Below are 25858 nucleotides of genomic sequence, written 5' to 3' on the forward strand. Positions count from 1 at the left end.
TAGAGGGTTTCCAAGAGAGTAGTGGCATGATGCGAGTTGGGTTTTAACAGGATCCCTGGGCACACTGACTGCAGAATGGAGTGGAGAGAGGCCAGGGAAGAAAGCACAAGCCCCTTTAAGAGGCACTTGAGAAACGCGGAGGCTTGGTCGAGCGCAGTGGCCCACACAGTAATCCAGCGACTCAGGAGGCTGAGGCAGGAGGATCACAAGTTGGAGGCCAGCCTGGGCAACTTAGTGAGGCCCCGTCTCTAAGTAAAATTCTAAGGGCTGGGGACGTGGCTCAATGATACAGCCCTTGCCTAGCATGGCGAGGTCCTGGGTTTAATCCCCAGTACCACAAAACCCCTCCCCGCAAAAAAGGGAGGCTTAGACTGTTGAGGGCAGTGGAGGACGGGGAGAGAGGTCAGCTTCAGGCTCCGCCTTGAGGATAAATGGGGCAGGCCTGCAGACGCATGCAACGGGACGCGGGGCGGGAGAGAAGGAAGTGAAGGAGGACTCCAGAGTGTGCGCTGCCGGCCTGGCTGGACGATGAATGACTCGTTGCACCCAGACGGGGCTCCGCAGGAGACAGCGCCACACCCTGTGAGTGAAGCCAGGCTGGAACCTGCCTGCAGCCACGCCCTGCGGCCACGCCCCGCAGCCTTGCCCCGCAGCCACGCCCTGCGGCCACGCCCCACAGCCTTGCCCGGCAGCAGACCTTTGCTCTTCTGCAGTCAGGAGCTGGGACAGGGACTGCCACCAGCCTGCTGAGGACGCCTTCTAACTGTGCTCCCGCTTGCAGAGGGAAGGTGACCAGAGAGGTGCCCAGCGTCATCAGGTGGGCAGCTTCGCCCTCCGACTGCCCCTTGGTGCTCCGGAAGCTCTTGCGCAAGGAAGACATCCGGGCCGGCTGCAGGTGCATCGTGAAGGCGCCCCTGGTGTCGGACGAGGAGCTGGAGCGCTTCCTGTCTGCACCCAGAGACCCCAGCCAAGTGCTGGTATTCGGCATAGTCTCCAGCCAGAACCCCGCCAGCACCGCACAGCTCCAGTGGGTAGTGGACACTCTGTACAATCATCGACAGCAGGGTCGGGCCTCCCCCTGCATCCAGGTTGGTTTGAGCCCGTGAGGAGGCCCTGGAGGCCAGAGGCAGGGAGGTGGGCCAGAGGGAGAGCCCTGTGGTGATTGGCAGATCATCTGGCACAGGAGCCACCCTCCTTCTGCCTCAGGGCCTTTGCACATCCCTTCCTACTGTCTGGAACATTTTGCTTCATCTTCCCTCTTAGGAAATGTCTGTCCTCTGTTCCCCCATGTGCTGGGCCCTGTGAGGTCCTAGGCACCTGCTGTCAACTCAGACATAAGCCAGGCCCTGCAAAGCTTCTGGCATGGTCGCAGCCACAGCAGTGGCTCCATGTACAGATCACCTCCTGGGTTCTAGCAGTGCCTCCAGGATGTTTGGGGTTTTGGCAAGTGGATTGGGTTTTGGCAGAGGTGGTGGCCTGTGCACAGGTGTAGAGGGCAGGAGAGCTGTTCAAGGTCTGGGTTCACTGAGGTTGGAGCCTAAAAGGGGCCTGAAGGTGCCAGGCAGTCTCACTCCTGTAATTCCAGCCGCTCCGGAGGCCAAGCAGGAGGACTGCAAGTTGGAGGCCAGCCTCAGCAACTTAGTGAGGCCCTAAGCAGCTCAGTGAGATCCTGTCTCTAAATAAAATATTTAAAAAGAGCTAGGTATGTGGCTTAGGGGTTAAGCGCCCCTGGGCTCAATCCCCAGTAACCCCCCTCCAATATTTTTAAAAATAGAGTGTTCTTTGGAACCAAGGGTTGGAGTCCTTGGAACTCCTCCCCCTCCCACTTACTGGCCTCCGTCAAGTCATTAATAAGTCTCAGGCTTCGCCATCCTCTGAGTCTGCCGTCGTTCTCAGCAGCGTTAGCACAGTTTAAATATGGCCCAGTTCCCAGACACACTCAAGCAGAGGATGCCAGTGGGCATGGGAGCTGGGTGTCCACGGGGTCGTTTCTTTCACTCTCTCCTTCTTCGCATGCCTGCTGGAATCCCTTGTGGTCACCTGTGTCCCCTCTGCCGCTGCAGTGTTCTGAGTGTGTGTGACCCGAGGGGGAGGTCTGTGAACACGCTCCAGCCCCGCCCCCGGGAGCCCCGCCCCCAGGAGCTCCGCCTTCTGAGAGCCCCGCCCCCAGAGCCCCGTCCAATGCCCAGGCCTCAAGACCTTCTGACCAGACTCCAGGAGCCTTCTCACTGCCGGGCTCCCAGAGGCAGCCCCAACCCTCGGGCCCAGACCCGCACGTCAGATCCATGTGTGTTTTATGGAGCCAACTTCCATCTTGATTCAGTTCATGAACATTTTTTGTTTCTGTACGAGGAATTGAATCCAGGGCACTTAACCACTGAGCCACCTCCCCAGTCCTTTTTATTTTTTACTTAGAGACAGGGTCTCGCTAAGTTGCTTAGGGCCTAAGTAGCTGAGACTGGCCTTGAACTTGTGATCCTCCTGCCTCAGGCTCCTGAGCCGCTGGGATGACAGGCATGTGCACCTGGCTCAGTGAACATTTACTGAGACCCTGCTCTGTGCCCATCCTTGTCAAGAAGATGGACTCCTGCCCTTATGAGATGGTGGAGTTGGCTCCTGCCCGTGTGAGGGCCGTGGATGCTCACTGAGCAATGGCAGTGCTCAGATGACCTGGCCCAGGCATGAGCAGCCGGAAGGAGCCGGGGTTGAAGCGGGTGAAGCGTGGCTTTGGATTCAAGGGCAGGATTAGAGGCGGTGGTGGGTTCAGCAGAGACTTGGGTTCCACCACTGAAGCTTCACTGGATAAGGCAGCACTCTTCCCTGATCACCGTACACCAGGGGTGGTTCTGGAAAGGTCAGTGAGATTTCGCAGGACAGCTATAGGGCACCTGGGGATGAAGTACCGAAGACAGCTCGTGAGCCATATGAATGGGCCCGTAGTTCCCAGAAAGATGGGAGAAGAGACCAGCTCTACTCTACATGGACCTGACCCTACTTCAGGCCTGGGTTCAAGTTAGATTCTAGCACTGGATTTGATAACTGGAAGGAACAGGGGAGGGTGGCAGCCAGTCCAGGGAGAGGGGAAGAGGTGGGGACATCATCGGTGCCGTGGAATGTAGACTTAGAAGCCTGGACTGGGTCCACCAGGAGCACAGGCTCATCTTCAGAGCTCAGCGGGGCCTTTCCCAGGCAAGGAGCGTTGCATGCTGTGCACCCCGGAGGGCCAGACTCCCGTGTGTCACAGACAGGGCAGAGGTCTCAGTGATGGCCTTTCCCCACGGAGGGCCCTAGCCAGATGGAGGGGACCTCCTCCGGGGGCAGTTGTGGAGGTGTGTGTGATCCAGCTGCCTCTCCTGGGCACGGGGTGACTGTCCCATGCTTCCATCCCGGCAGTGCCGCCATGACCCCTACCGCCTTCTGCGCTATGACCTGCATGGCCCCCTGCAGAAGAGCCCCCCGCTGCTGGTGAAGAGATACGCCGTGGTGCAGGGGATGATTCTGGTGAGCCAGCCCGCCACCCCCGCGGGATCGGAGAGCAGGCCTGGGCCAGAGCCACCTGGCACCCAGAGCCGGGCCCGACCCCACACGTCCCCCATCCCAGGAGACAGGAGGGGCCCGGGACACTGGACCCAGAGAATGACATGCTCTTCATCCGTGTGTTTTTAAACCCTTTTTACTAAAAACAGTGCATGGTAGGAACACACACTTTCGTTATTGGAAAGTCAGAAAATGCAATTTAGCAAATCGCGATTTCCTCGCGTCACTCAGACGGTCTCATCTGCTTTTCCAGCCATCAGACTGCAGCCACCCTGCTGGGTCCGCTGGGTGTCCGGACTTCAGTCTCCCCGTGTACACGTGGGGCCCTCTCTCCCTCAGTAAAGTGACCCGAGCGTTTCTGGGGCAGGCCCTTAGTTTGTGACACCTGATTTGGAACCACTGGTTAAGGGTCAGCCATCTTCTCTCCTCATCCACACTATTTTCGTTGGATATTAAGATCCTTCCTTCTTCTTTTCTTTCCCGTAACAAATAACGCCGTGGGTGAGGGTCCTTGCACAGTCGCCTCTGGACAGGCTTCTGTGTGCTGGCGACTGACCCTAGAGGCTGGGGGTACAAGGACTTTGCCCTCCAAAGGGACCCCATTATGTGTGATGAGCTGAAAGCCACATCCCAAGAAGTGCTGAGCAGCCACGGGGCAGCCAGCTCTGGGCAGGTGACTGGAGCCTCTGAGCCGGAAGACACCTTGGTGCCCCAGGGTGTCTTTGGCCCAAGTGGCATTTGAACAGCTTGGCCCAGAGGAGGCTGAGGGCTGGGCAAGTTGGGCCACCCTCTGACTTGGGGGGCCCAGGTAGGGCCCAGGCCCAGCACACCTCCCTAGGCAACTGGGGGCGGGCGACCGCCTTCCCCCCGGCCACCAAACACCTGCGTGCCCCAGGAGCTCTGCTGGGGCCGCGGGTCTCATCAGCTCACGCAGCTGCGCCTCTCTTACTCTGCTTCCTTCCTGTCGGCCAACAGATGTTTGCTGGAGGGAAGCTCCTTTTCGGGGGCCGTGTGTTGAATGGATATGGCTTCAGCAAGCAGAACCTGCTCAAGCAGATCTTCCGGGCCCGGCAGGATTGCAAGATGGGCTACTTCCTGCCGGACAACTACAAATTCAGGTGACGCAGCAGCAGGAAGAGGACCCTTGGGAATCCGTGGGGGCGGGGTGAAGCCAAAGGGGTGCAGGGGAGGGAGACTGCCGTGGGAGGTTTCGCAGGGGACAGCAGAGCAATGAGAGCAGGCAGCCGCGTGGACCCGGCCACCTCGTCCGTTTCTTGGGGATTCAGGTTTGATAGAAGGACTGTCTGGGAGAAGGAGGGGCTCAGTACGGGAGTCTGTTGGGAAATGACAAGGACAGGGCTTGGCAGGCAGGAGCCCGGGCTGCGTCCCCGCCTCCCCCCAGTAGCCACGTGCTGTCCTGCTTGGGCTTGGTTTGCTGGGTGGACCCCAGAGACGTGGGTCGTGCATGGAGCAGCTGCAGTCCTCGCAGAGGGAAGCCCGGCCCAAGTCTGGCTCCTGGGCTTCGTCATGGGCACCTGAGAAAATGCAGACCCAAGGCGGCCAGGGATGTGCCCCGTAGGACCACATCCAGGCAGCCGGTCCCGTCTTGGTGCCACTCCCGCCCCAAGGAAATGAGCCCAGGCTTCGTCGGCTTCTGCCCGACCCCCAGGCCATCCCTGGAGGACCTGTGGGGGTCACGCAAGTGACCCCAGCTTCCGGGCCTGCTCAGTAGCGGCGGCAGGAGGAGGCGGAAGCCGCGATGCGAGGAAGGACAGAAGCTGAAGGGGCAGCGAGAGCGACCAAGCTCCTATCACCCGAGACAAGGAGGGAGGACAGTCGCAGGGAGCAGGGAAGATGAGGGCCAGAGGCAGAGAGGGAGAGGGGACAGCGAGGAAGGGGCTCTGTCAGGAAGGCCCTGGCCGGTGACAAGCCGGGGCCGCAGGCAGGGCCACACTTGGAGACGCTCAGAAGGCAGCCTCTTGGTCTGCGTGGACACTCTGACGACGACGACGCACACCCAGAGCTGGTAACAGCAGAACCTCACCTCTCGGTTTTAAAGGCCCGGGGGTCCCAGAGCAAGGCGCCCGCCGACTTGGTGTCTCCTGGGCCCGTTCCTCGCAGACGCCCTCTCTTCCTGCGTCCTTACGTGGCAAGGGCTCAAGGCAGTCCCTGTCCCCACCCTGTGGACCTCATTTAAGACACCACTGCCTTTCACGCGGCTGCACCCTCCTGACCCGCACAGGTGTCCCAGGCCTCGCCTCCAGATGCCACCACCTTGGTCACGTGGCGGTGGGGATGGGGACACAGACATTCGGCCTACAGCAGAGACAGCTCTACCCAGCTGCAGCTGCCCTCGGAGGAGGCTGCTCTTCACTAGGAAAGGGCGGTGGGACAGAGCCTGGCCGCCTTGCGCGGCTGTGTGGCCCGGGCCAGCCACTCACCTCCCTGTGTCGCGGCTTCCCTTCAGTAAAGGGAGACTGAGGAAGCCATCCCCGGATTAGGTTGCGGGGCTGACAGAGTCAACAGGTGGGATACGCTCACACCCCACGAACTTTTCCTGAGAGATGGCTAGCGGCGGGATAGTTCTGTTCTCCTAATTTGTTATACCCGAGGGTTCGGACGGGACTTCATGGTATGCTCACAACGGTTTTCAATGATCTTTGAGACATTCTGGGCACACGCATGCACCCAAACTGAACACGTACGCGAAGGTGGTCTAGGTTCTTAAAAGAGGAAGGAGGCAGATTCTTGCAAGTGTACACCAGTAGGACTCATCCCGACTCCAGAACAGCCCTCGGGTTGGTGGTTCGCCAGTGCACAGAGAAAAAGAGAGGAAACTCTTCATAAGAAAATGTTGCTGTCTCACAATCGCTCCTGTGATCTCTCTCTGCAAGCTCTGTGTGCGAATCACGGTGGTTTTTACGAACCTCTCACAGTGCTGGGGCTGACTGGGCTCTGCGAGGCGGGGGTTCTCTTGTGCAGCTGCAGTCAGAAGCAAAGGCGTGCCCGCGCATGGGCGGGGGTCCCTACGGGCTGCAGCGACCCTGTCCGCGCCATGCCTCCCCGGCTGGCCTGGGTTCCAAGAGCCGGAGAGATGCTGCTCGCCTTTCATGACTTAGCGGCGTATGTCTTACGGCGTCACATTGGGGTCCCTAGGGCCAGCCCACGACGGAGGCAGGGGAGCTAGAGTCTACCTCTGGATGGGAGAGGCAGGTCAAAGAATTTGCAGACATGCTTTAAAAGCGCCCCACCCGCTGCTGATCCTCTTCAGCGGGGTGAGTAGGTTGGTAGGGACTGACGTGCCTGAATCATCTGGATTCCGGAAGACACCGGCTGAAACCTCACAGCATCCTTACAAGCCAGATGGATCGCTGCGGTTCAGGCAGGAGCGCACAGGGCTGTGGCAGTGGGAAGGGCGGACAGTTTGCCCTGGGCGGACAGCTTGGGTGGATATCGTGATATCCACGCTCCATGGGGAGGCCTGGCTGAGACAAGGTTCTCCATGTGCGCAGACGCCCAGAGCAGGTCTGGGAGGAAGAGCCAGTATCCATCTTTGGGCTTGGAAGGTGGATGGTCAGTGGCTTTGGCAGTTGTGACTTGATGGGCCCTTTATGCTTGGAATGGGCATTTTCTTTCTAGGTCCTCTGATTCCAGAGGGACATGGGCTGACCACTTTGTGTTTCAAGCTCTGGGAGCCCCTACGTGTCCCTTGGTGGGAACCACGTCCCCCAGATACGGTCAGCCCTCCGTAGCCACAGGGTGCACACTGGTAGATTCAGCCAATCGTAGTCGAAAATAGTCAGGAAAAAAAAACCCTGGGTCCGTATGGAACCTATAAAGTTCCTTATGAACTGCAAAGCAAAGGCACTGTAAACTGTAAAGTGGTATCCAGTTGTGAGGGGCAGCCGTTCACACCCGTGCCACTTCAGAGTGTCCGTTAAGCCAGACGTGGTGGTGCTTGCCTGTAATCCCAGCACCTTGGGAGGCCGAGGCAGGAGGATCACAAATTTGAGGCCAGCATCAGTCAATAAAAAATAAAAATAGGAAAGTCTGAATGTAGCTCAGGGGTGGAGCAGCCCTGGGTTCCACCCTCAGGTCTCAGCCACCTTGGAAGGAGCAGAGGAAACTGTCATGGCAGAGGGGACAAGCAGGGAGGGGTGAAGACACGGGATCAGGAGGCCAAAGCATCTCTTTGGATCACTGGTGCCAGAGGTAACCCCCTCAGCTGAGGCCACCAGGACCCCTTCAGAGATGGCACTGTGATCCGTGGCTCCGTGTCCAACCAGGGGCCACAGCTGTGTCCTCCATGACGCTGCTCTGACAGATTGCAGCTTGCATCTGCCCACGGAGCCGCTGCCAAAGGCACACCGGCATTAGAGAGCTTTTCCCAGCCTGGCCCCACCAGCAACGAGAAGCCCTTGAAGGCTGCGGAGCTGGATGAGGCTCGGCCAGAGCTGGGATTTAGATTCCCGAGCCTGTCGGGGACCAGGTTGGGGCTAGCCATGGCATCATAAGCTCGTCCCAGGAACGGTCAGCATGGTTGAGGTGGCGTTAAAGCTGCCTTCCTCCTGGACCGGGGATCTGAATAGGACGCTTTGGAGATAAGCTGCCTTTCTAAAGTGGAGCAGAACCCGGGAGCAGTGAGCACACCTGTCAGCTAGGGACTCAGGAGGCTGAGGCCAGAGCATCACAAGGTTGAGGCCAGCCTGGCAAGACCCTGTCTCAAAGTAAAAAACAAAGAGGGCTGGGGTGTGGCTGAGTGGAGCGTGCCCCTGGGTTGGATCCCCAGCACCACCAAGAAATTAAAATAAGTGGGCCAGGGCTTGGCCTCAGAGGGCTGGCCTCAGGCCCAGGAGAGAGGGCTCCACACCAGCTCAGGGCCAGTCTTGCTAACACATTCCATCTTGCCAAGGCAAGGACACAGGCTTTTGAAATTGCTGGAGGGGCCGGGCCATTGCAAACCCCCAGATGGCCTTTTTGCTTATCCCTGACCAACCATGGTCTCTGTGCTAATCTGTAGAACATTCTTCCTGGGAAGCGCCTGACCTACTGTCAGCAGGGAGAGGAGCATTCCTATCACCCCAGGAGAATGGTCGCATGGCTCTGCTGGTCTGGTCATCCACCGTTCCCCAGATCTCCATCCTTGGGTCCATTCGCTCACACACTCACTTCTGAGAGCCGTGCACAGGAGGTACCAGGTGCTGAGATCAAATCCTCCCTCGGGGACTGCAGGGCAGGTTCATAGAGTCACGAGCCACGCAGCCTCACAGACAGCAAAGAAGCAGTGTGAGTGAGGGGGACAGTGGAGGAGACCAGTGGAGGAGGTGGCATGGCAGCCTGGCCTTCCTTGAAGGACAAGGTCCAGCAGAGGCAGAGGCATGGTGTGCCCTGGGAACCCTTGAGCAAGAGAGCTGTGAAGTTAGGGAGAGCTGCCAAGAGGAGCTGCTAGCTGTGCTGCCAAGAGGAGCTGCTAGCTGTGCTGCCAAGGGGAGCTGCTAGCTGTGCTGCCAAGGGGAGCTGTTAGCTGTGCTGCCAAGGGGAGCTGTTAGCTGTGCTGCCAAGGGGAGCTGCTAGCTGTGCTGCCAAGGGGAGCTGTTAGCTGTGCTGCCAAGAGGAGCTGCTAGCTGTCTGGTCACTTGGGGCCTTGAGTCAGGTGTCATGCCAGGAGGCTGGGGTGTCCCAGCAGGTGTCAGGGAGCCTTAGACTGGTTTCAAGGTAGGGAAACAAGGCCAGGTTAAGGAGGATGCATCCTCAGGCAGGGATTGAGAGGGATGGAGAGGGTCCAGAGAGGGGAGTGGGCTTGTTCAGTGCTGCATAGTACATCAGTGGCCGAGACAGGACTGGCCCATTCATTCACTGTCTGGTCATGTGGTCACATTTATTGACCTGGAAGGAGTGTGCTGTATGGTGGGTAACAATACAGGGCGAGACCCATCTGGGTTGGAGAGGGTGAGACTGGAGGCAGGGAGGCCAGAGAGGAGGCCAGTGCCCAGGAGGGGCTATTTCAGGACTTGGCAGGATTGACTGTAAGCTCAGGGCCTGGTATGCATACTTTATTCTTTTGAGTGTAACCAGAGATCAGATGCTCAGTAAATATTTATGGGGATGGATGGATGGATGGATGGATGGATGGATAAATGAATGAAATGTCCATCTTAGGGGGTCAGTCCTTCTCTCTGGCTCTTTCCCCCTGTACCCCCTAAGTATCTGACACCAAACACGGATGCCAAGGACCTCCTCCCTATCCAGCCAGGCTGGGGCTCTGCAGGACAAGGGCCTGGAGGAGCCCACCAGCCTGACCCTGCTCCTCTGTCCCCCCATCTGAGAATAGCAGGGACTAGATGTTGGCACCCCTGGGCCCAGACACCTGCACAAATGGCTTTTATCTTTTCTAAGGGCTGCAGGTGGCCTTTGACCTTGTCTCCAATTGAGGTGTCTACAAGAGTCACTTTGGCTTTGTGTGGCAGGCCTGGGTGTGGTGGAATGAGGGAGGAAGGGATTCCTTCCTAAATGCAAATAGTGAGAATATACCCAGATCCTGTGACCTTGTTTTTTGGTTTTTTGTTTGTTATTTGTTGTTGTTTTTGTTTTTCATACCAGGGATTGAACCCACAGACACTTAACCACTGTGCCATGTCCCCAGTACTTTTTTATGTTTTATTGAGAGACAGGGTCTCACCAAGTAGCCTAGGATCTCACTAAGTTGCTGAGGCTGGCCTCCAACTAGCAGTCCTCCTGCCTCAGCCTCCCAAGTTTCTGGGAGTATAGGCATGCACCACCATGCCCAACTGTGACCCTGTTTTCATGTTTCTCCATTTAATATTTCTCCAGGGCCCTTGAAGTCATGACAGAGTCCCCCACTGCCTCTGAAAGGCCCTGGGCCTGAGCAAGTCACCTTTTATTCCTTCATCTTCTTTTTAAAAACAAAAGAGAGATTTAAACAGTCCCCACGACATCTCTCGCTCTAAGCTTTTGTAGGATGGACCTGCTCTGGTCCACCTGCGTCCCCAGCTGGAAACACCTCATTGAGTGTTAGGCACAGGTGCCACCCATCCCCAGAGCACCTGGGTCTCGCCCTGTATTGTTACCCACCATACAGCACGCTCCTTCCAGGTCAATAAATGTGACCACGTGACCAGACAGTGAATGAATGGGCCAGTCCTGTCTCGGCCACTGATGTACTATGCAGCCCTGAAAAAGCCCACTCCCCTCTCTGGACTTCCACACCCGTGTCAGTAAAACAGGGAGGAACACCCCTGAGCAGCCCATGGCTTGTGGCTCCTGTGATACTCAAAAACCTCCTGTCATCAGAAACACACGCAGCACCTGGCTGCAAAGCCATGCAGTGTGGTGTAAGGGTGAGGGGTACCAGCACGGATGAGTTTCCCGGGGTGACTGTAACAAGGTGCAGGGATCTGAGTGCTTGCGTCTCTACTCTCTTCCCAAATTCACACGTTGAAATTCTCACCCCCAAGGGGGTGATGTTAGGAAGTGGGGCTGTCGGCGAGATGGTTAGGTCTTGAGGGCAGCGCTCCCTTGAGTGGCATTAGCGCCTTTGTGAAAGAGACCCCAGAGGGCACAACTGCCCCTTCAACCACGTGAGGCACAGTGAGACGCTGCCATCGTGAGGACCATCTTCGGCAGACACTGAACCTCCCAGTGCCTTGATCTTGGATGGCCCAGGCCCACACCACGAGAAGTACGTCTCAGAATCCCTCTGTTGTTTTTAAGTCACCCGATCTGTGGTATTTTGTTATAGTAGCTCCGAACAGTCTGACGTAAGGTCTCCACACCGAGTGGCCTCAACAACAGAGACGGGTCAGTAGCTCCTTGGCTCGTGGTGGCCCAATCGCAGCCTTCCCTTGGCATCACAGAACGACGTGACACCAGTCACGTGGAATCACCCCACACACACTGCAGAGGGACCTAATCTCAACTAGTTAAGCTCTGCAGCGATTCTGTTTCCACATAACCTCACATTCTGGAGTTCTTAGGGTGCAGACTCGAACCTACCATGAGGGGGCACTTTGTGCCACATGGCTGCGCATTGGGAGGTCAATCCCTGCTCTTCCTCCTTCGTTTGACTGACTGTGGCCTCTGATCACTGTGGGGCGTACAGGTGTGCCCGGCACATGGTGTGGGCCAATGCAGCCCTTGACAGAAGCCTGGGGAGCCGACCTCCAGCTGGCCCTGGGTCCTGGGGGTCACCTTCGCCCAGGCCCAGGCTCCCTCTGCCTCCGCCCCACTCAGCCTCCCCGTCTTCCCTCCCCCACAGCATTTTGGCAGCTCCCCCAAGCCTGGAAGATTCTGAGCCAGCTAAGAAAGCCGTGTCTGCGGATCTCGAGGGAAGCTTCTCCTCGTTGGCCCTGGGAGACAAGGTGGACAAGGAATTCACTTCCCCGGTTGACATGAAGTAGGTGACCAGGCGGGCCCCGGGCCAGCAAATAGGAGTAGCCCGCAGCAGGGTCCCTGGCTCCGCCACAGGCTGCAAGGCCGTGGCGGGCACAGGTCCGTCCCTAATCCTGGCCTGTTCTGCCAGCACATTGTCCAGCTGGGTATTGAGACCACTCCCCAGAGCTGCTGGCAGCTATCTGGGGATGGGGACGTAGACAGAGGCCTCTGGTGAACTTCGCAGCCGGACCCCCCAGCCCATGCCCATCAGCCTCAGAAAGGGGAGAGCATCCCCGTCTCCCTGCCAGAAACCTGCTGGGCCTACCCGAGGTCCAGGAGCTCACAGGTCCTACAAAATCACATTTCTCAGGAGGGGAGAAGCAAAGCTAGGGGCAGGTAGAAAGGTCAACGGGGTCACGGGTGCCACGGGACACGCCCCCACACCGCGGAGCGTCTCCCGCTGGCCTCACCTCTGCAAGCCAGAGGCCCCGCAGGGTTCTGGGCTCTGCTCCAACCAGGCCTTTCCCCCCATCCCAGCTTTGACTTCTGCTTCCATATTTAGGTCCAAAGATGCCGAATTGGACTCACATGTTGTCACCAAAATCAGAAGGGGCAGCAGGAAGGTGACCAGCTGGAAGAAACAGTCCAGCAAGAAGTGAGGCCAGCCCTGGTGGCCACAGACGCCCTTCCCCTCACCTCGCCCAGCCCGTCTCTCCAGCCTCCTGCCCCTTTAATAAACCAACAAGCCTACAGCGCCTGGTGCAGCGTGGGTGGGCCGTGGGCGGGGCCGTGAGTGTGCAGTGGGCGGGGTCATGAGTGGGTTGTGGGTGGGCCATGGGCGGGGCCGTGGGCGGGCAGTGGGTGGGGTCATGAGTGGGTTGTGGGTGGGCAGTGGGCGGGGCCGTGGGTGGGGCCATGAGTGGGTCGTGAGAGTGGTCGTGGGTGGGGCCGTGGGTGGGTCGTGAGAGGGTCGTGGGTGGGGCTGTGGGGGGGTCGTGAGAGGGTCGTGGGTGGGGCCGTGGGGGGGTCGTGAGAGGGTCGTGGGTGAGGTCATTGGTGGGACCCGGTGGCCCAGGCAGGCCTTGCACAGTCTGTTCCTCGGAAGCCAGAGGCCCAGCGCCCCCTGCAGGCCACGTCCTGGGACACTCGCTGCCCGCAGCCCAAGCTTCCTCTGTCCCTGCGAAGAGCGTCTGGTCTCCCCCCAGGGGACAACTGGTCAACTGGACAATGTGGTCCTCTGGGGAGGCCTCGGATGGAACCCGTGTCCCCGACCCTGCTCTGGGTGGGAAAGGGGTCAGAGTCTGGCCCAGGTGGAACAGAGGAGGAGAGAAAAGGAAGAGGGAAGAGGAGGAAGGCGGCGCACACGGAGGAGGAGGCAGAGGGCAAGGAAGGCGGTGGGTGAGGGAGCAGAAGGAGCAGCGGGAAGCGGGTGACGGGCGGGTCGGTGGACAGCCAGAGCTGCGGCCCTGGCAGGCTCACAGTCCACTGAGCCCCCCTGGGAGGCTTGCTCACCCCCTCCCTCAGCTGGAGGCCTGGAGCATCCTTAGCGGCACCGAGGACCCCCAGACCCAGGGCCCCTCTGCAGAGCCACCTGGTCCCATAACCCTGAGAGGTCCAGACGTCCCGCCAGCCCCGGGTTGGCAGCTCTAGGCTGGTGTGTCTGGGCTCCTGTGAGCTCTCCCAGGAACGAGGCCTGCAGAAGGCGGGCCATGTCCTCTGAGCCCAGAAGCCTTCAGGCCGCTCTCGGGGAGGCCTCTGACCTGGGGTTTACAGAGAAGGACGTGAGCTTCCCTGTGCCCTGGGCTTTTTCAGTCTGGACTTCCTGAGGCTTGGTCTTTACCCTTGTATTCACTCCAAGACTCCTGAATCACACGCCAGTCCCCTAGAGAGGGACTGGCAGTGGCCCTGTCTGCTTCCGCCTGCCATCTGGGGGCTGGACGTTCGTCAGGGCTCTGGGGGCTGGACCACCCTCCATCCTTCACCCCAAGTGCAAGGACAGCTGACGAAGATGGGGGAAGAAAGTTCCACTCTCTTTGCAGCAGGGCCCTGATAACCCTGGTAATGGTGGGGATGGAGACCTGGCACAGGCCGGAGCCCGGAACAAAGCTTCTCGCCTGCTACCCTGGATCTCCCTGGATGCGCTGTGCTCACGTGGCTGCGCCAGGTCATCTCTATGCAGGTCACCAGCTGCCTGGACACTTGGACCAGAAGCACAGTCCTGACCTGGGGGAAAAACCGCAAAACAGCCACCCGTGAGCAGGGATACCTCCCACCAGCCCGAGGGACCCAGCGAATGTCCAGGGATACATGATCAGATTGTCCCCCAGGGAGAAGGGGAATCCCTCTTCTCTGTGGAAACACCAGGAGGTGGAGAGAGAGAAGGCTTCACTCCTCAGCCATGGCCCCCACAAACCAGGCTTGATGCCAGATGATCTGAGTCATAAACTCTTGTCAACTCGAGCAACTGGATTTTTTTCCCTTCACGCTCCCTCCTGTCCTCCTTTGCTCCAGATGTAAGGAGGTCCGTGACCTTCAGGGCAGTACAGGACGGCAAAATTCAAAGGAATACGCTGAGGTCATAAGTGCATGGCACGCAGGCTGTAGCCCCTTCGCTGGCAGCCCTTACAGGCATCACCAATCAATCACAGCACTGTGGAGCCAGGAAGCCACTAGCCATGAACCACGGATCTTTGCCTTCCTTGGAGTAGCCCTTTTCTCTTCCCAAGACTCCGTTTTCAAGAAGACTTCTTGGAGGAAGCAAGGGTGGAATTAGAGCCAAAGCCAAAGGGTAGGATTTATCAGGAAGCCTTGCTGGGCAGTCTCTGGGCCAGCAGGGATATAAAGTGGCATCTGATCACTCACGTCCCACATGCCCAGCCTGCTGGGGAGCGGGGACACACATAATGGTCAGGAGCCATCTGGTCTCTGGGAAATGGCCAGTGAGCACCAAGGGGAAAATCCTGGGAGAGGGGAAGACGGCCCACGAATAGACTCTGCATCAAAGAAAATCAAAACATGGAGGAAACCCGGGAATCACGGTTACAAACTCCCCAGGAGGAAGCAGAGGGGACCAAAGGGTACCCACCTGTTTGTTCCGCAAAGGGAGCCAGGTGACCTTTTCAACAAGTTGTGCTGGAAGTTCTGGATGGCTGTTCCAGGGGGGAGGTGGAACTGATCTTTCCCACAGTCACGAACTCCAAATGGGTCACAGAACTGAACCTAAGAGTCAAAAGTATAAAACCTCTAGAAGAAAATATTGGAGAAGATAGTTGTGATATTAAGGGAGAGAGATTTCCCAGGACAATAAAAAAATGAAGAGGAGGGCTGGGGTCGCGGCTCAGTGGCAGAGCACTTGCCCAGCCTGTGCGAGGCCCTGGGTTCCATCCTCAACAACACATATGCATACATAAAGGTCCATCGGCAACTAAAAAAATTTGAAAAAATGGAAAATAGAAAAAAAAAAAAAAAACTGGAATTCACCTAAATCTAAAACAAGGTGCATCACAAACAGGGAGAAAAATTTCTAAAGCAGATCAAGAATACTTACCACTCAAAAAAGCTCCATTTTTAAAAAATAGACTAAATATCTAAACATTTTACAAAAGATGCCATATAGATGTCAAAAAGAGACACAAGGAGATGCCCGATATTTTCAGCCTTTGGGGAAATGCAGATTAAAGCCAGCAAATGAGATAACAGTAGACACCTATCAGAATGACTTTAAAACATTAACTGAAAACCCCAAACAAGTCAGCCCCCCAACTACGACTGTCCCACACTGCTGCTAGGGATGTACAATGGTAAAAGTACTTTGGAAGATCATTTGATGATTTCTTATGAAAGCACGCTTCTCCTATGACCAGATGAAGGAGCCAAGTTGAGAAGCAGGCTGCAGACCCTCCTCTGTAGGATCTGAGAACATTCCAAAGGATACCAGAGGAAAGAAGCTACAAAGGAATAAGGATCAGCCAGAATAAGGATCAAACCAGATTTTTCATAGCAATGCTGGGAATGGAATAATAATTTTAAAGAATTGAAGGTAAAGTACTTTCTACCATACTAGTGGTAGGAATAGAGAAACTAAAGTGTTTGGCTTGTTAGGAAGAAGTACAGAGATTGATGAGTGTCAGAGTCAATAGGAATACACAGGCAAAACAGGTTAATCTTTAATGGTAACCATCATAAGAACAAAAACAGAATAACTTTTCGACCACCAATGATGCATAGTCTGTCTCTCATGGGAAGAAAGTAGAGAGGGAAGAAAAGAGGAAAAGTAAACAATGAACATAAGTTCCAATGAGCAGCAGTATAATAAACGTGAATGTGTTAAACTCACCAATCAAAAATTCAGGGACTCACATACAAAAGCCTTTACGTGAGTGTTCATTGAAACATTTTCTACAACATCATAAAGTGGAAATAAATGTCCATCAACTGCTGAACAGATGAACAAACTGTGATATATCTATAAAGCAGAAGGTTACTCAGCAGAAATCCTGATGCATATTGTACAACATGGATGATCCTTGAAAATAAATAGAAGAACAGTCACAAAGGACCACAGACAAGGATTCCAGGTATATGAAATGTTCAGATGAGGCAAACGGTGAGAAACACAAAGTAGATCCATGATTTTCCCAGGCAGGACGGAGGGAGAAAATGGGGATTAGGCCTGAGGAACATGTTCTAAAATTAGATATCGGCCATGACTGGACAGCTCTGTAAATACTTAAAAACCATTGAATTCCACACTTTAAAGAGGTGAACTGTAAGGTATGTAAACTATATGTCAATAGAGCTGTTAAAAGGTTGAAAAAAAAAAAAACAGGGATTCTCTAATTGGAAGAAAAAAAATAACACAAAATCAAACTCCATGTGGTCTCCTTGAGACATTCAAAATAATAAGGTATATAAATGTTGAAAATAAAGGAGTAGAAAAATACACCAGGCAAATAGGAACCTAAAGGACTGGGGTAGCAATCCTAAGATCTGACAAAATATAATCTGAAACACACACATACACACACACACACACACATACAGGACAAGGAAGGATGATATATAACCAGGAGAACAAGAATAAGTATGCACCATTGTTATGCTTTAGATAGGAGGTGTCCCCCAAAGCTTGTGTGAGACAGTGTAAACATTTTCAGAGGGGAAAATATTAGATAAATATTAAATATCAGGTGTGACCTACTCAGGGTATTGATCAATTGATGGATGGTCTAGGTGATAAGTGTGGCAGGTGGGGTGAGGCTGGAGGAGGAGGTCACCTGGGTGTGCCTCTGGGGTTTATATTTTGTCCCTGGTGAGCAGAGCTCTGTCCGCTTCCTGGCTGCCACGTCCTGAGCTGCTTTCCTCCTCCACTCCCTTCCGCCATGATGCTCTGCCCCTGTGTCAGGCCGTGAAGGAAGCTTCCTTCCATTCCTTCAGAATTGAATGAAGAGTGTCTTCTCCAAGATACACTGAGAAATAAATGATTTCAAAATGCCTTAACACCCTGTGCTTATGGAAATGGAAATAATATTACTAAGTCAGTCTCGGGTTCAAGTCAAAAAGGAAATTCAGAAATATTTAGAACTGGACGGTAAGGAGAACGCTTGTCCTCCTGATATGCGGTATTCGGAAGGAGATGCATAGGTTTAAGAACACGCTGCAGGAAACCAGAAAGGCTAAAACCATCGAGCAGTCAATTCATGAAGCTGAAAGAGGAAAACAACAGGATAAGTCTAAACAGCCGGGCGTCGGGGCACACGCCTGTAATCCCAGAGGCTCGGGAGGCTGAGGCTGGGGCAATTGCGAGTTCAAGGCCAGCCTCAGCTTCTCAGTGAGTCCCTGAGCAACTCAGCAAGACCCTGTCTCTAAATAAACATCACAAGGGCGGGGGATGTGGCTCAGTGGGTAAGCGCCCCTGGGTTCAATCCCTGGTACAAAAATTAACAAACAAACAAATTAATAGATCCAAACAAAGAGGAAATCTAAGGAAGTGCAGATATTGATGAAATAGCAAAGATGAATACAACAAAAACTGGTCCTTTAAGCAGAATATTGAACTTGACTTTTAAAAGATACAATAAAAAGAAAATGAAAAAGACTTTACTTTTTTATTTGTTCCTTTTAGTTATGCCTGACAATACAATGTTTTTTGACATATATATATATATATACACACACACACACACACACGGAGTATAACTTCCATTCTTGTGGTTGTACATGATGTGGTTTCACTGGTTGTGTATTCATATATGAAGACAGGAAAGTGATGTCCCATTCATTCCACTGTCTTTCCCATGCCGGTCCCCTCTCCTGTCCCACCCTGCCCCCCTATTCCCCCTGGTTCAATCTGGTGAACCTTTTCTCTTTGGGTTTTGGGGATTGGCTTATCTCCCTTAGCATCATACTCTCCAGCTCCATCCATTTACCAGGAAAGGCCAACATTTCATTCTTCTTTATGGCTGAGTAATATTCCATTGTGTATATATACCACAGTTTCTTTGTCCATTCATCAATCGAAGGGCATCTAGGTTGGTTCCACAGTCTGGCTATTGTGAATTGAGCTGCTGTAAACATGGATGTGGCTGCATCACTGTTGTATGCTGACTTTAAGTCCTCTGGGTATAAACCGAGGAGTGGGATAGCTGGGTCAAGTGGTGGTTCCCTTCCAAGTTCTCTGAGGAATCTCCACACTGCTTTCCTGAGTGGCTGCACCATTGACAAAGACACTCATCAGCCAATAAATACGAAACCCTGGATGAGAGGAGCCACCTGCCCCTCTTCCGTTCCCCTGGGCAGCACTCAGACATCAGCTGCAGCGTGAGTCTAACTCCCAGCCGATGGAACGTGGGTGGCAGTGAGCGGGTGGCCTCCAGGCCCGGTCTGGGAGACCTGGCCACGAGGCCCTCCCGCCCTCCAGCGCACAGTCTGGCAGACACAGGCAGAGCAGGAGGCTGGGGTGGCTCAGGGGTGGAGCACCCGCCTGGCAATCAGGACCCCGGGTCCAGGGGTGCACCCCCGGCACCGCCTAGCGTGCAAAAGTGAGAAACAACTTTTCTCGCGCTGCAGCATCGAGGTTTCTGTGTTGGTTTTGGTGCTGGGGATTGAACCCGGCGTCTGGCAAGCTAAGCACACTCTGCACCCTGAGCCGCACCCCAGCCCCCACACCTCTGATGGTTTGCTCTGGACCGAAGTCATCGCTAGAAAAAGACTTCAATGGTGCTGCGCTCGCGCGCACATACATACACACACGCGCGCATGCACGCACCGGCGCCAAAACCGAGACCCAGATGGCTTTCCAGGTTATTTAAGAATAGGCACAGTGGCTGGGACCTGTCATCCCAGCACCTCAGGAGGCCCAAGAAGGAGGATCACAAGTTCAAAGCCAGCCTTAACCTAGCGAGGCCCTAAGCAACTCAGTGAGACCCTTTCTCAAAATAAAATAGAAAAAGGGCTGGGGACGTGGCTCAGTGGGTAAGCACCCCTGGGTTCCATCCCATTAAAAAAAAAAGAAAGTTCATTCGTAGCTTTTATAAGTTGTTCCTAAAAATAGTAAAGGCTTCCCAGTCCCTTTTATAAGGCTGATTTTATTTTTGTTTTATTTTTGAGGTGCTGGGGTATGGAACCAAGACCCTCGAACATGCTAGGCAAGCACCGGGCCACTAAGCTACGTCCCCAGCTCTGTATTCTTTTTAATATAACTTTGATCAAAGAATAATAAATAAATACAGAAGAGTAAACACTGCGTAGGAGACACGTGGTGAATCTTCTGTGTGATTTTCACAGGGTCACCGACCCAGCTAAACAGAACCCGGGTGAAACCATCCCCTGCCCCTGCCGTAGGCTAGTTGGGCCTGTTTTGAACTTTATGAGTTGGAATCACGAATCGCATCCTTTTTCTGTTTTTCTTTCTTTTCCAGGGATGCTGGTGACGGAATGCAGGGCCTCATCCATGCACAGCAAGCCCTCTACCGCTGAGCCTGGGCCCCGGCCCTCAGGAATACATTTTTGGTCTTTGTTTCTTTTATATTCATGAAATTCACCCGAGTCATCGCATGTGATTGACGCTCATTCAGCCTCATGGTCGAATTTCCTTGTGCAGATAGAGCACAGTGTATTTCTCCATTCAACCCTAGGCGGACGGCAGGCTCTCTCTCAGCCCAGTACATTTCAAAATCAGATAACAAAAATACAAAGAAAGGAAGATGAGAAGCTGACTGTTTACTGTACTTTTGAATATAGATACCAAAATTCCAAATTAAATATCACTAGCTAGCTGAATCTAGTAGTTTCAAAATAATTCTAATCTTAAATCATCCATTTTTATTTTAAAATAATCTATATGTTTATTTTAAAATTTAAAAACCCATTTTTTTTTAATTTAATAAAATGAAACATCACGGTCAGGCGAGGTTTAACCCTAGCAGTGCAGAGGCAGCTTAATATGCGAAAGCCAGTCCGTGTGATCGGCCACATGAATAGACCAGAGGAGAAAAGTTTTAAAGTTGTCTCACTAGGTGAGCAAAATATGTTAAAGTCTCAGCAAACCAGAAAAAGGTCCCTTTTTTGACTTGATAACGTTTCAGCCACAAACGTTTTTCTGTCTAAATAGAACAAAGAGGTAGTTAAAAGAAGTGAGAAGGATAAAAACTTCCCTCTCTGTGGATGATTCAGTCATCTACCAAGGAAACCCAAAATCAGCCAGCAAACTGTTAGGACTAATGTGGAGCTGGGCATGGTGGTACATGCCTGTAATTCCAGAGACTAGCGAGGCTGAGGCAGGAGGATCGCAAGTTGGAGGCCAGCCTCAGCAAACGCGAGGCGCTCAGCAACTCGACGAGGCCCTGTCTCTAAATAAAATACAAAATAGGGCTGGGGATGTGGCTCAGTGGTCGAGGGTCCCTGAGTTCAATCCCTGGTACCCCCCCAAAAAACAACCTCAGGTGGACTGTCCAGGGTGCTGGCTACAAGGGTGAACTCTGAAGTCGGCCTCTCCCAGCTGAACGTACCGGCGGGGCACCGGCACAGAGACCGAGTGTGGCTTGAGCACCGAGTGTGGCAGACAGGAGACAGCGACATCCACAGTACCAAGCCACTGTCAGGGACAATCCAACGCAGGAGAAGCCAGCGCTTGCTTGGGGAGGACGGGGCGGCCACCAAGACACAGAGCAAATTCAGGTCCCAGGCTGCCCAAGTCCCCGGCACCCCTCCCCCAGGGCCCTCAAGTGGCCTCTTGCGACCTCTGGGTCCCTCGCGCCTTGCGGGCTCCTCCAGGAGGTGGGGGGCTCCCTACGAAGACGCAGAGAGGAGCCGTCACTGCCCAGTGAACACGCAGGAGGGGCCGTTCACCCCCGGGGCACCTGTCCACGTGGCGGCTGTCCTCCCGCCGGCCGCCTGGGCTCTCCCGGCCCGCCAGGGTTCAGGAGCGTGGCTGCCTGCCAGGGAGAAGCTGTCCCCTATCGGTCACATCTCCGGGGCCCCAGCCCCAGGCCCTCGGAAAGCCCACCCCTCCTGCGGCTGCCCGGCTGGGGGCACCCTCATGACTTTCTTGGTCAGGGAGCCGGGCCTGGCACGTCCCTCCTCTCTGTCCTCTGCCAGCCCAGGGACTGTCCCCGCCCAGCTGCCCCGAGCTGTCAGCCAGCATGTGGGGGAGCGATCAGTTGTCCCAGCTGCTGTCCCTGCAGGAGGGAGCAGGGGGTCCCGGGTCAGGGACCGGGGAGCTGGACGGCAGGGCCGCCCGTCAGTGCCCCTGCCCCACGCTGGGCCTCGGGGACTCTCTCCGCTGCACGCGCCTGGGAGGGACCTTCGGGCCTGCGGATTACGGCCCATGAAGGAATCTGGCCAAATCCATCCAGCAGGTCGCCATCGGCATCTTCAGACGGGGACCTGGAGCGGGAAGGAGGGCTCCCCGCGGTGACAGGCTCTCTCCAGTCACCCGCCAGCGCGGGGCTTAGGGCGACTGCAGAGCCTTCACGTGACCCTCCGGCCTCAGGTCGGGATCCCTCGCGGAGGGAGCTGCACCCCAGGGGCCAGCGCCTTGGGGAAGAGCCGGGCGTCTCCGCTGGACGTTCCCTCCCCTGGGGACACTCAGGAGAGCTTGGGAAAGTCGCAGACTTGAGGGCTGAGCAGAGGGGCCGCTGGAGACCAGAACGTGGGGTACGACCGTGCTGGGGGGGGTGCTGACCTTAGCAAATGAGAAAAGAGGGGTTGGAGGGGAAAGGAGAGGCAGGGTCCCCAGGGGCAGCCTGGTGTGCACAGCCCTCTACAGCCGTCCCGCGGGAAGCCCGCGAGGTCAGTGCGAGCGCTCCTTCCCAGGCCGACGGCCAGCTGATTTTCAGTGAGCAGCTACTACACACCAGGTCTTGGTGATTTCAGGGCAAAAGGGCAGGCAGAGTGCGACCCTCACAAGGGAGGAAAGAGTCATTTCTCGTCCTTGTGCTGCGTGCCAGGCGCTGGACTGACGGCCGAAGCTCGTTAAATGCCACGGCAGCGTCTGCCACACTCTCAGTCCGTGAAGCTGGAGCTGGGGGCCAGTGACCCGTGTGGGTCCTCACAGCCTTTCTACGCCCTGCTGCCCTCAGGACCCTCTCCGAACTGCATCTGGCCAAAGGGTACAAGAGCCCCCCTTGCTCCCTTCTCTGCCTCCATTCCTCCTCCATCTGGCCTCCTTTCTGTCCTTTTGAGCATGCTGAGATCCACCCCAACCCCAGGGCCTTTGCACAGCCATTGAATCTACCAGGAAGACTTGTTCTCTGGATCTCCAAGCAGTCAGCAACCCCCTATCCATCAGCCCCGGCTCCTCAGAGGGGTCCCTGCCCTCCTGACTCACGCTGTCCTCCACCCTCACCCCCAGGTCCTTGGCCAGCACGTCCTCACTCTGTGTCCTCTGTGTACTCATTACAGCCTGGTTTGCGTCCAGTGCGTGCGGTCCGTCTTCCTGAGGTGAGCGGAAGCCTTCACGTTCTGGTTCCACCTCCTACCAAGCGGAGCAGCCTCGGGCACGTTGCTTCCTTAGCCCCAGTCTCCTAGTCTCCTAGTAAAATGGGGACGCTGACACCAACTTCTCGGCACGTGGGCCAGGATGTGATGTGACGCTGGAGTGGCGCCCAGCTCACCCTAGATGCACAGAACGTGGTCGGTGCTGTGATAAAGGGACACACGACAGATCAGTTAAGAAAGGACAAGGCAACTGTACGGACATGTCTCCAGAGAAGTCACAGGAAGGACCGGCAAGCTCACGAAAATGTGTCCGATGTCATGAGCCACTAGGGAAATCAAAGTGACCGTGCCCGCCGCCACACACACCCATGATCAAACATGACAGACGAGCGTGGGTGAGGAGCTGGAGTTAGAACCCTCATCCTCGGCCAACAGGAGTATGAACGACACAGTTATTTTGGAAGACAGTCTGGCAGCTTCTCCGTTAAAGGTGGACTTACCCCATGACCCAGAAATTCCACGCAGGTGGAGCTCCTGAGAAACGAAGACACATGTCCATGGGAACCCTCGTACATGAATGCTCACGGCGGCATCGTTCACGACCGCCCACAGTGGAAACAATCCAAATCTACCAAATGCGGTCTATCTTTACAATGAAATATTATGCAGCCATAAAAAAGGGTGAAGTACCGATACTCAGTACAACATGGATGAACCTCAGAAAAGTAACACTAAGTGAAAGATGCCCGGCCACCAAAGACCATGTCATGAATGGTTCCATTGATATAAATTACCCAGGGTAGGCAAACCTACAGAAACAGAGTCAAAGCGGGTGATCCATTAGGGCCGGGGACAGAAAGTGACCCCTGAAGAGTATGGGGTTTCTTTTTGGGTGACACCACCATGCTTATGCTCAGAGCCACTGAATCGCACGCTTTAAATCGCATGGTATGTTTATAAGAAAGCTCCAATGAGATACGTTCTCTGGTGAGTCTTTTGCAGACAATTCGATGGAGGTGTGGAGAGATGAGTTTATTTACCCAAGGTCCCACAGAAAATGACCGGGCTGGGATTTGAACCCAGTTGTGGTGGCTCCGGGGACCACGTCCTTACTGTGCATCAGTCACTAGACCAATGCTAGAACTCCTACCGTAGATGCCCCTGTCCTTCCTAATGACCCAAGAATAATGGGTTCTATTCACCAGACAGACACCGGCCCCATCAGACACCAGGCCTGACCTTCCCCGGGGATCAGCCGGTTTAATCACCCTTATTTTTCAGATAAGGAAACAGGCTCACGGAAGCTCAGCACGTCACGGGCTCGTGGAACCTGGAAGCTTCCTTTGCAGAGGAGAGACTGAGACCCAGAGGAGGTGAGCATCCGCCCACAGCTGGGCGGCCCTGGGGGGCTTCTACTTTCCTACCTCGGAGTCGGCTGGGGGTCGGCCCCTGATTCCTTCTCCCCTTAACTGAGAGTCAGGGCTTCTTTCTTTGGTGGGTTGGATCTATCATTCTAAGTGGCCCCCACCCCGGGGAAAGAGGCTGTTGGAAAGAAAGAAGAGAAAGGAAAATCCCCTTGGAGTCCAGTCAGTGGGCATCGAGGGAGAAACTGGTGACCGTGCACAGGGCGGAAGTGACTTCCGCAGGGTGGCAAAGCCCCCAGGTGAAGCCGCAGAGCGAGGGCTGAGGGGCTTCTCTCCGTGTGGAAGACGCCCACCATCTGTGGTTCGGTGCCCCCAGCAAGAGAGATTTCAAAGATCAAGCCAATCGGATTTATTTTAAAAATCGATGACTTGTTCTTTTTGGATACAGATGACAGTAGTGTGTATTTTGACATGTTTTACGTGCATGGAGTGTAACCTCTTCTACTTAGGATCCCAGTCTTGGGGTCGGACATGCTGTGGAGCTACACTGGTCCTGTCTTCATATGTGAACAGAGCGGAGTGACGTCCCATTCAATCCAGGGTCTTTGCCCATCCCCCGCCCCCCTTCATTCCCCTTTGTCTAATCCACTGAATTTCTATTCCTCCCCAACCCCCGCCCCACATTGTGTGTTAGCATCTGCAGATCAGAGAGGACACTGGGCCTTTGGTTCTTTGGAACTGGCTTATTTCACTTAGCATGATAGTCTTGAGTTCCATCCGTTTAAGGGCAAATGCCATCATTTCATTCTTCTTTAAGGCTGAGTAATATTCCATTGTGTATGTATACCAGTTCCTTTATCCATTCATCTGTTGAAGGGCTCCAGGTTGGTTCCATAGCTTAGCTATTGTGGATTGAGCTGCTGTAAACATGGATGTGGCTGCGTCACTGTAGTATGCTGATTTTAAGTCCTCTGGGTATAAACCGAGGAGTGGGATAGCTGGGTCAAATGGTGGTTCCCTTCCAAGTTTTCTGAGGAATCTCCATCCTGCTCTCCAGAGTGGCTGCACCAACCTGCAGTCCCACCAGCCCTGTGTGAGTGTGCCTTTTCCCCACCTCCTCGCCAACACTTGCTGTTGCTTGTACTCTTGATAATCGCCATTCTGACGACCCTTGGCGTCGTTTTGATTTGCATTTCTCTAATCGCTAGAGATGCTGAACATTTTTCATGTACTTGTGGACCGATAGAATTTCCTCTTCTGTGAAGTGTCTGGGATTTCTTAACCAATCAGAGCTGTGGGGGGAGAGAAGGAGGGCCACCGGCGTCCTGGAAGGAGGGCTGGGAGCAGGGCTGTGTGTGTTCACGACAGAGGTCGCCTGGCTGGTCCCCGGGGTCCCCATCAGCCTGTCACCTCTGGACAGGTGGGAGAAGCAGGGCAGGGGACCCTGGCTTCAGGGAGGGAGAGAAGCTGTAAAGAAGACCCCAGAAATGGCCGCACAGCCTCGAGAGCTGGGGTGCGGACCCAGTCCTTGGGAACCCAAGCCTGAGGGCCAGGACCCTGCCCTCAACCGGCTTGCGGGGATCGCGGTCAGGAGAGGATTCTTCCCAGGATGGCAGCAATTCCCTCGC

General features: G+C 54.9%; 1 protein-coding gene across 1 annotated transcript in view; it reads left to right on the plus strand.

Moving 5' to 3' along the window:
- LOC306650491 (uncharacterized protein C3orf20) overlaps positions 1–12605 on the plus strand; it is a gene marked incomplete at its 5' end in the record, with an annotated part of 50165 nt that extends 37560 nt beyond the window's left edge. Inside the window, 5 exons of the mRNA XM_079122497.1 lie at positions 782–1088; positions 3394–3501; positions 4513–4655; positions 11813–11950; positions 12491–12605. Of these exons, the coding sequence (XP_078978623.1) occupies positions 782–1088; positions 3394–3501; positions 4513–4655; positions 11813–11950; positions 12491–12587 (793 nt within the window). The 3' untranslated portion in view covers positions 12588–12605. The remainder of the gene's footprint in view (positions 1–781; positions 1089–3393; positions 3502–4512; positions 4656–11812; positions 11951–12490) is intronic.
- Between the last annotated feature and the right edge of the window lie 13253 nt (positions 12606–25858).

Source organism: Sciurus vulgaris, assembly GCF_902686455.1.
Source record: "Sciurus vulgaris genome assembly, chromosome: 19".
Lineage (NCBI taxonomy): Eukaryota > Metazoa > Chordata > Mammalia > Rodentia > Sciuridae > Sciurus > Sciurus vulgaris.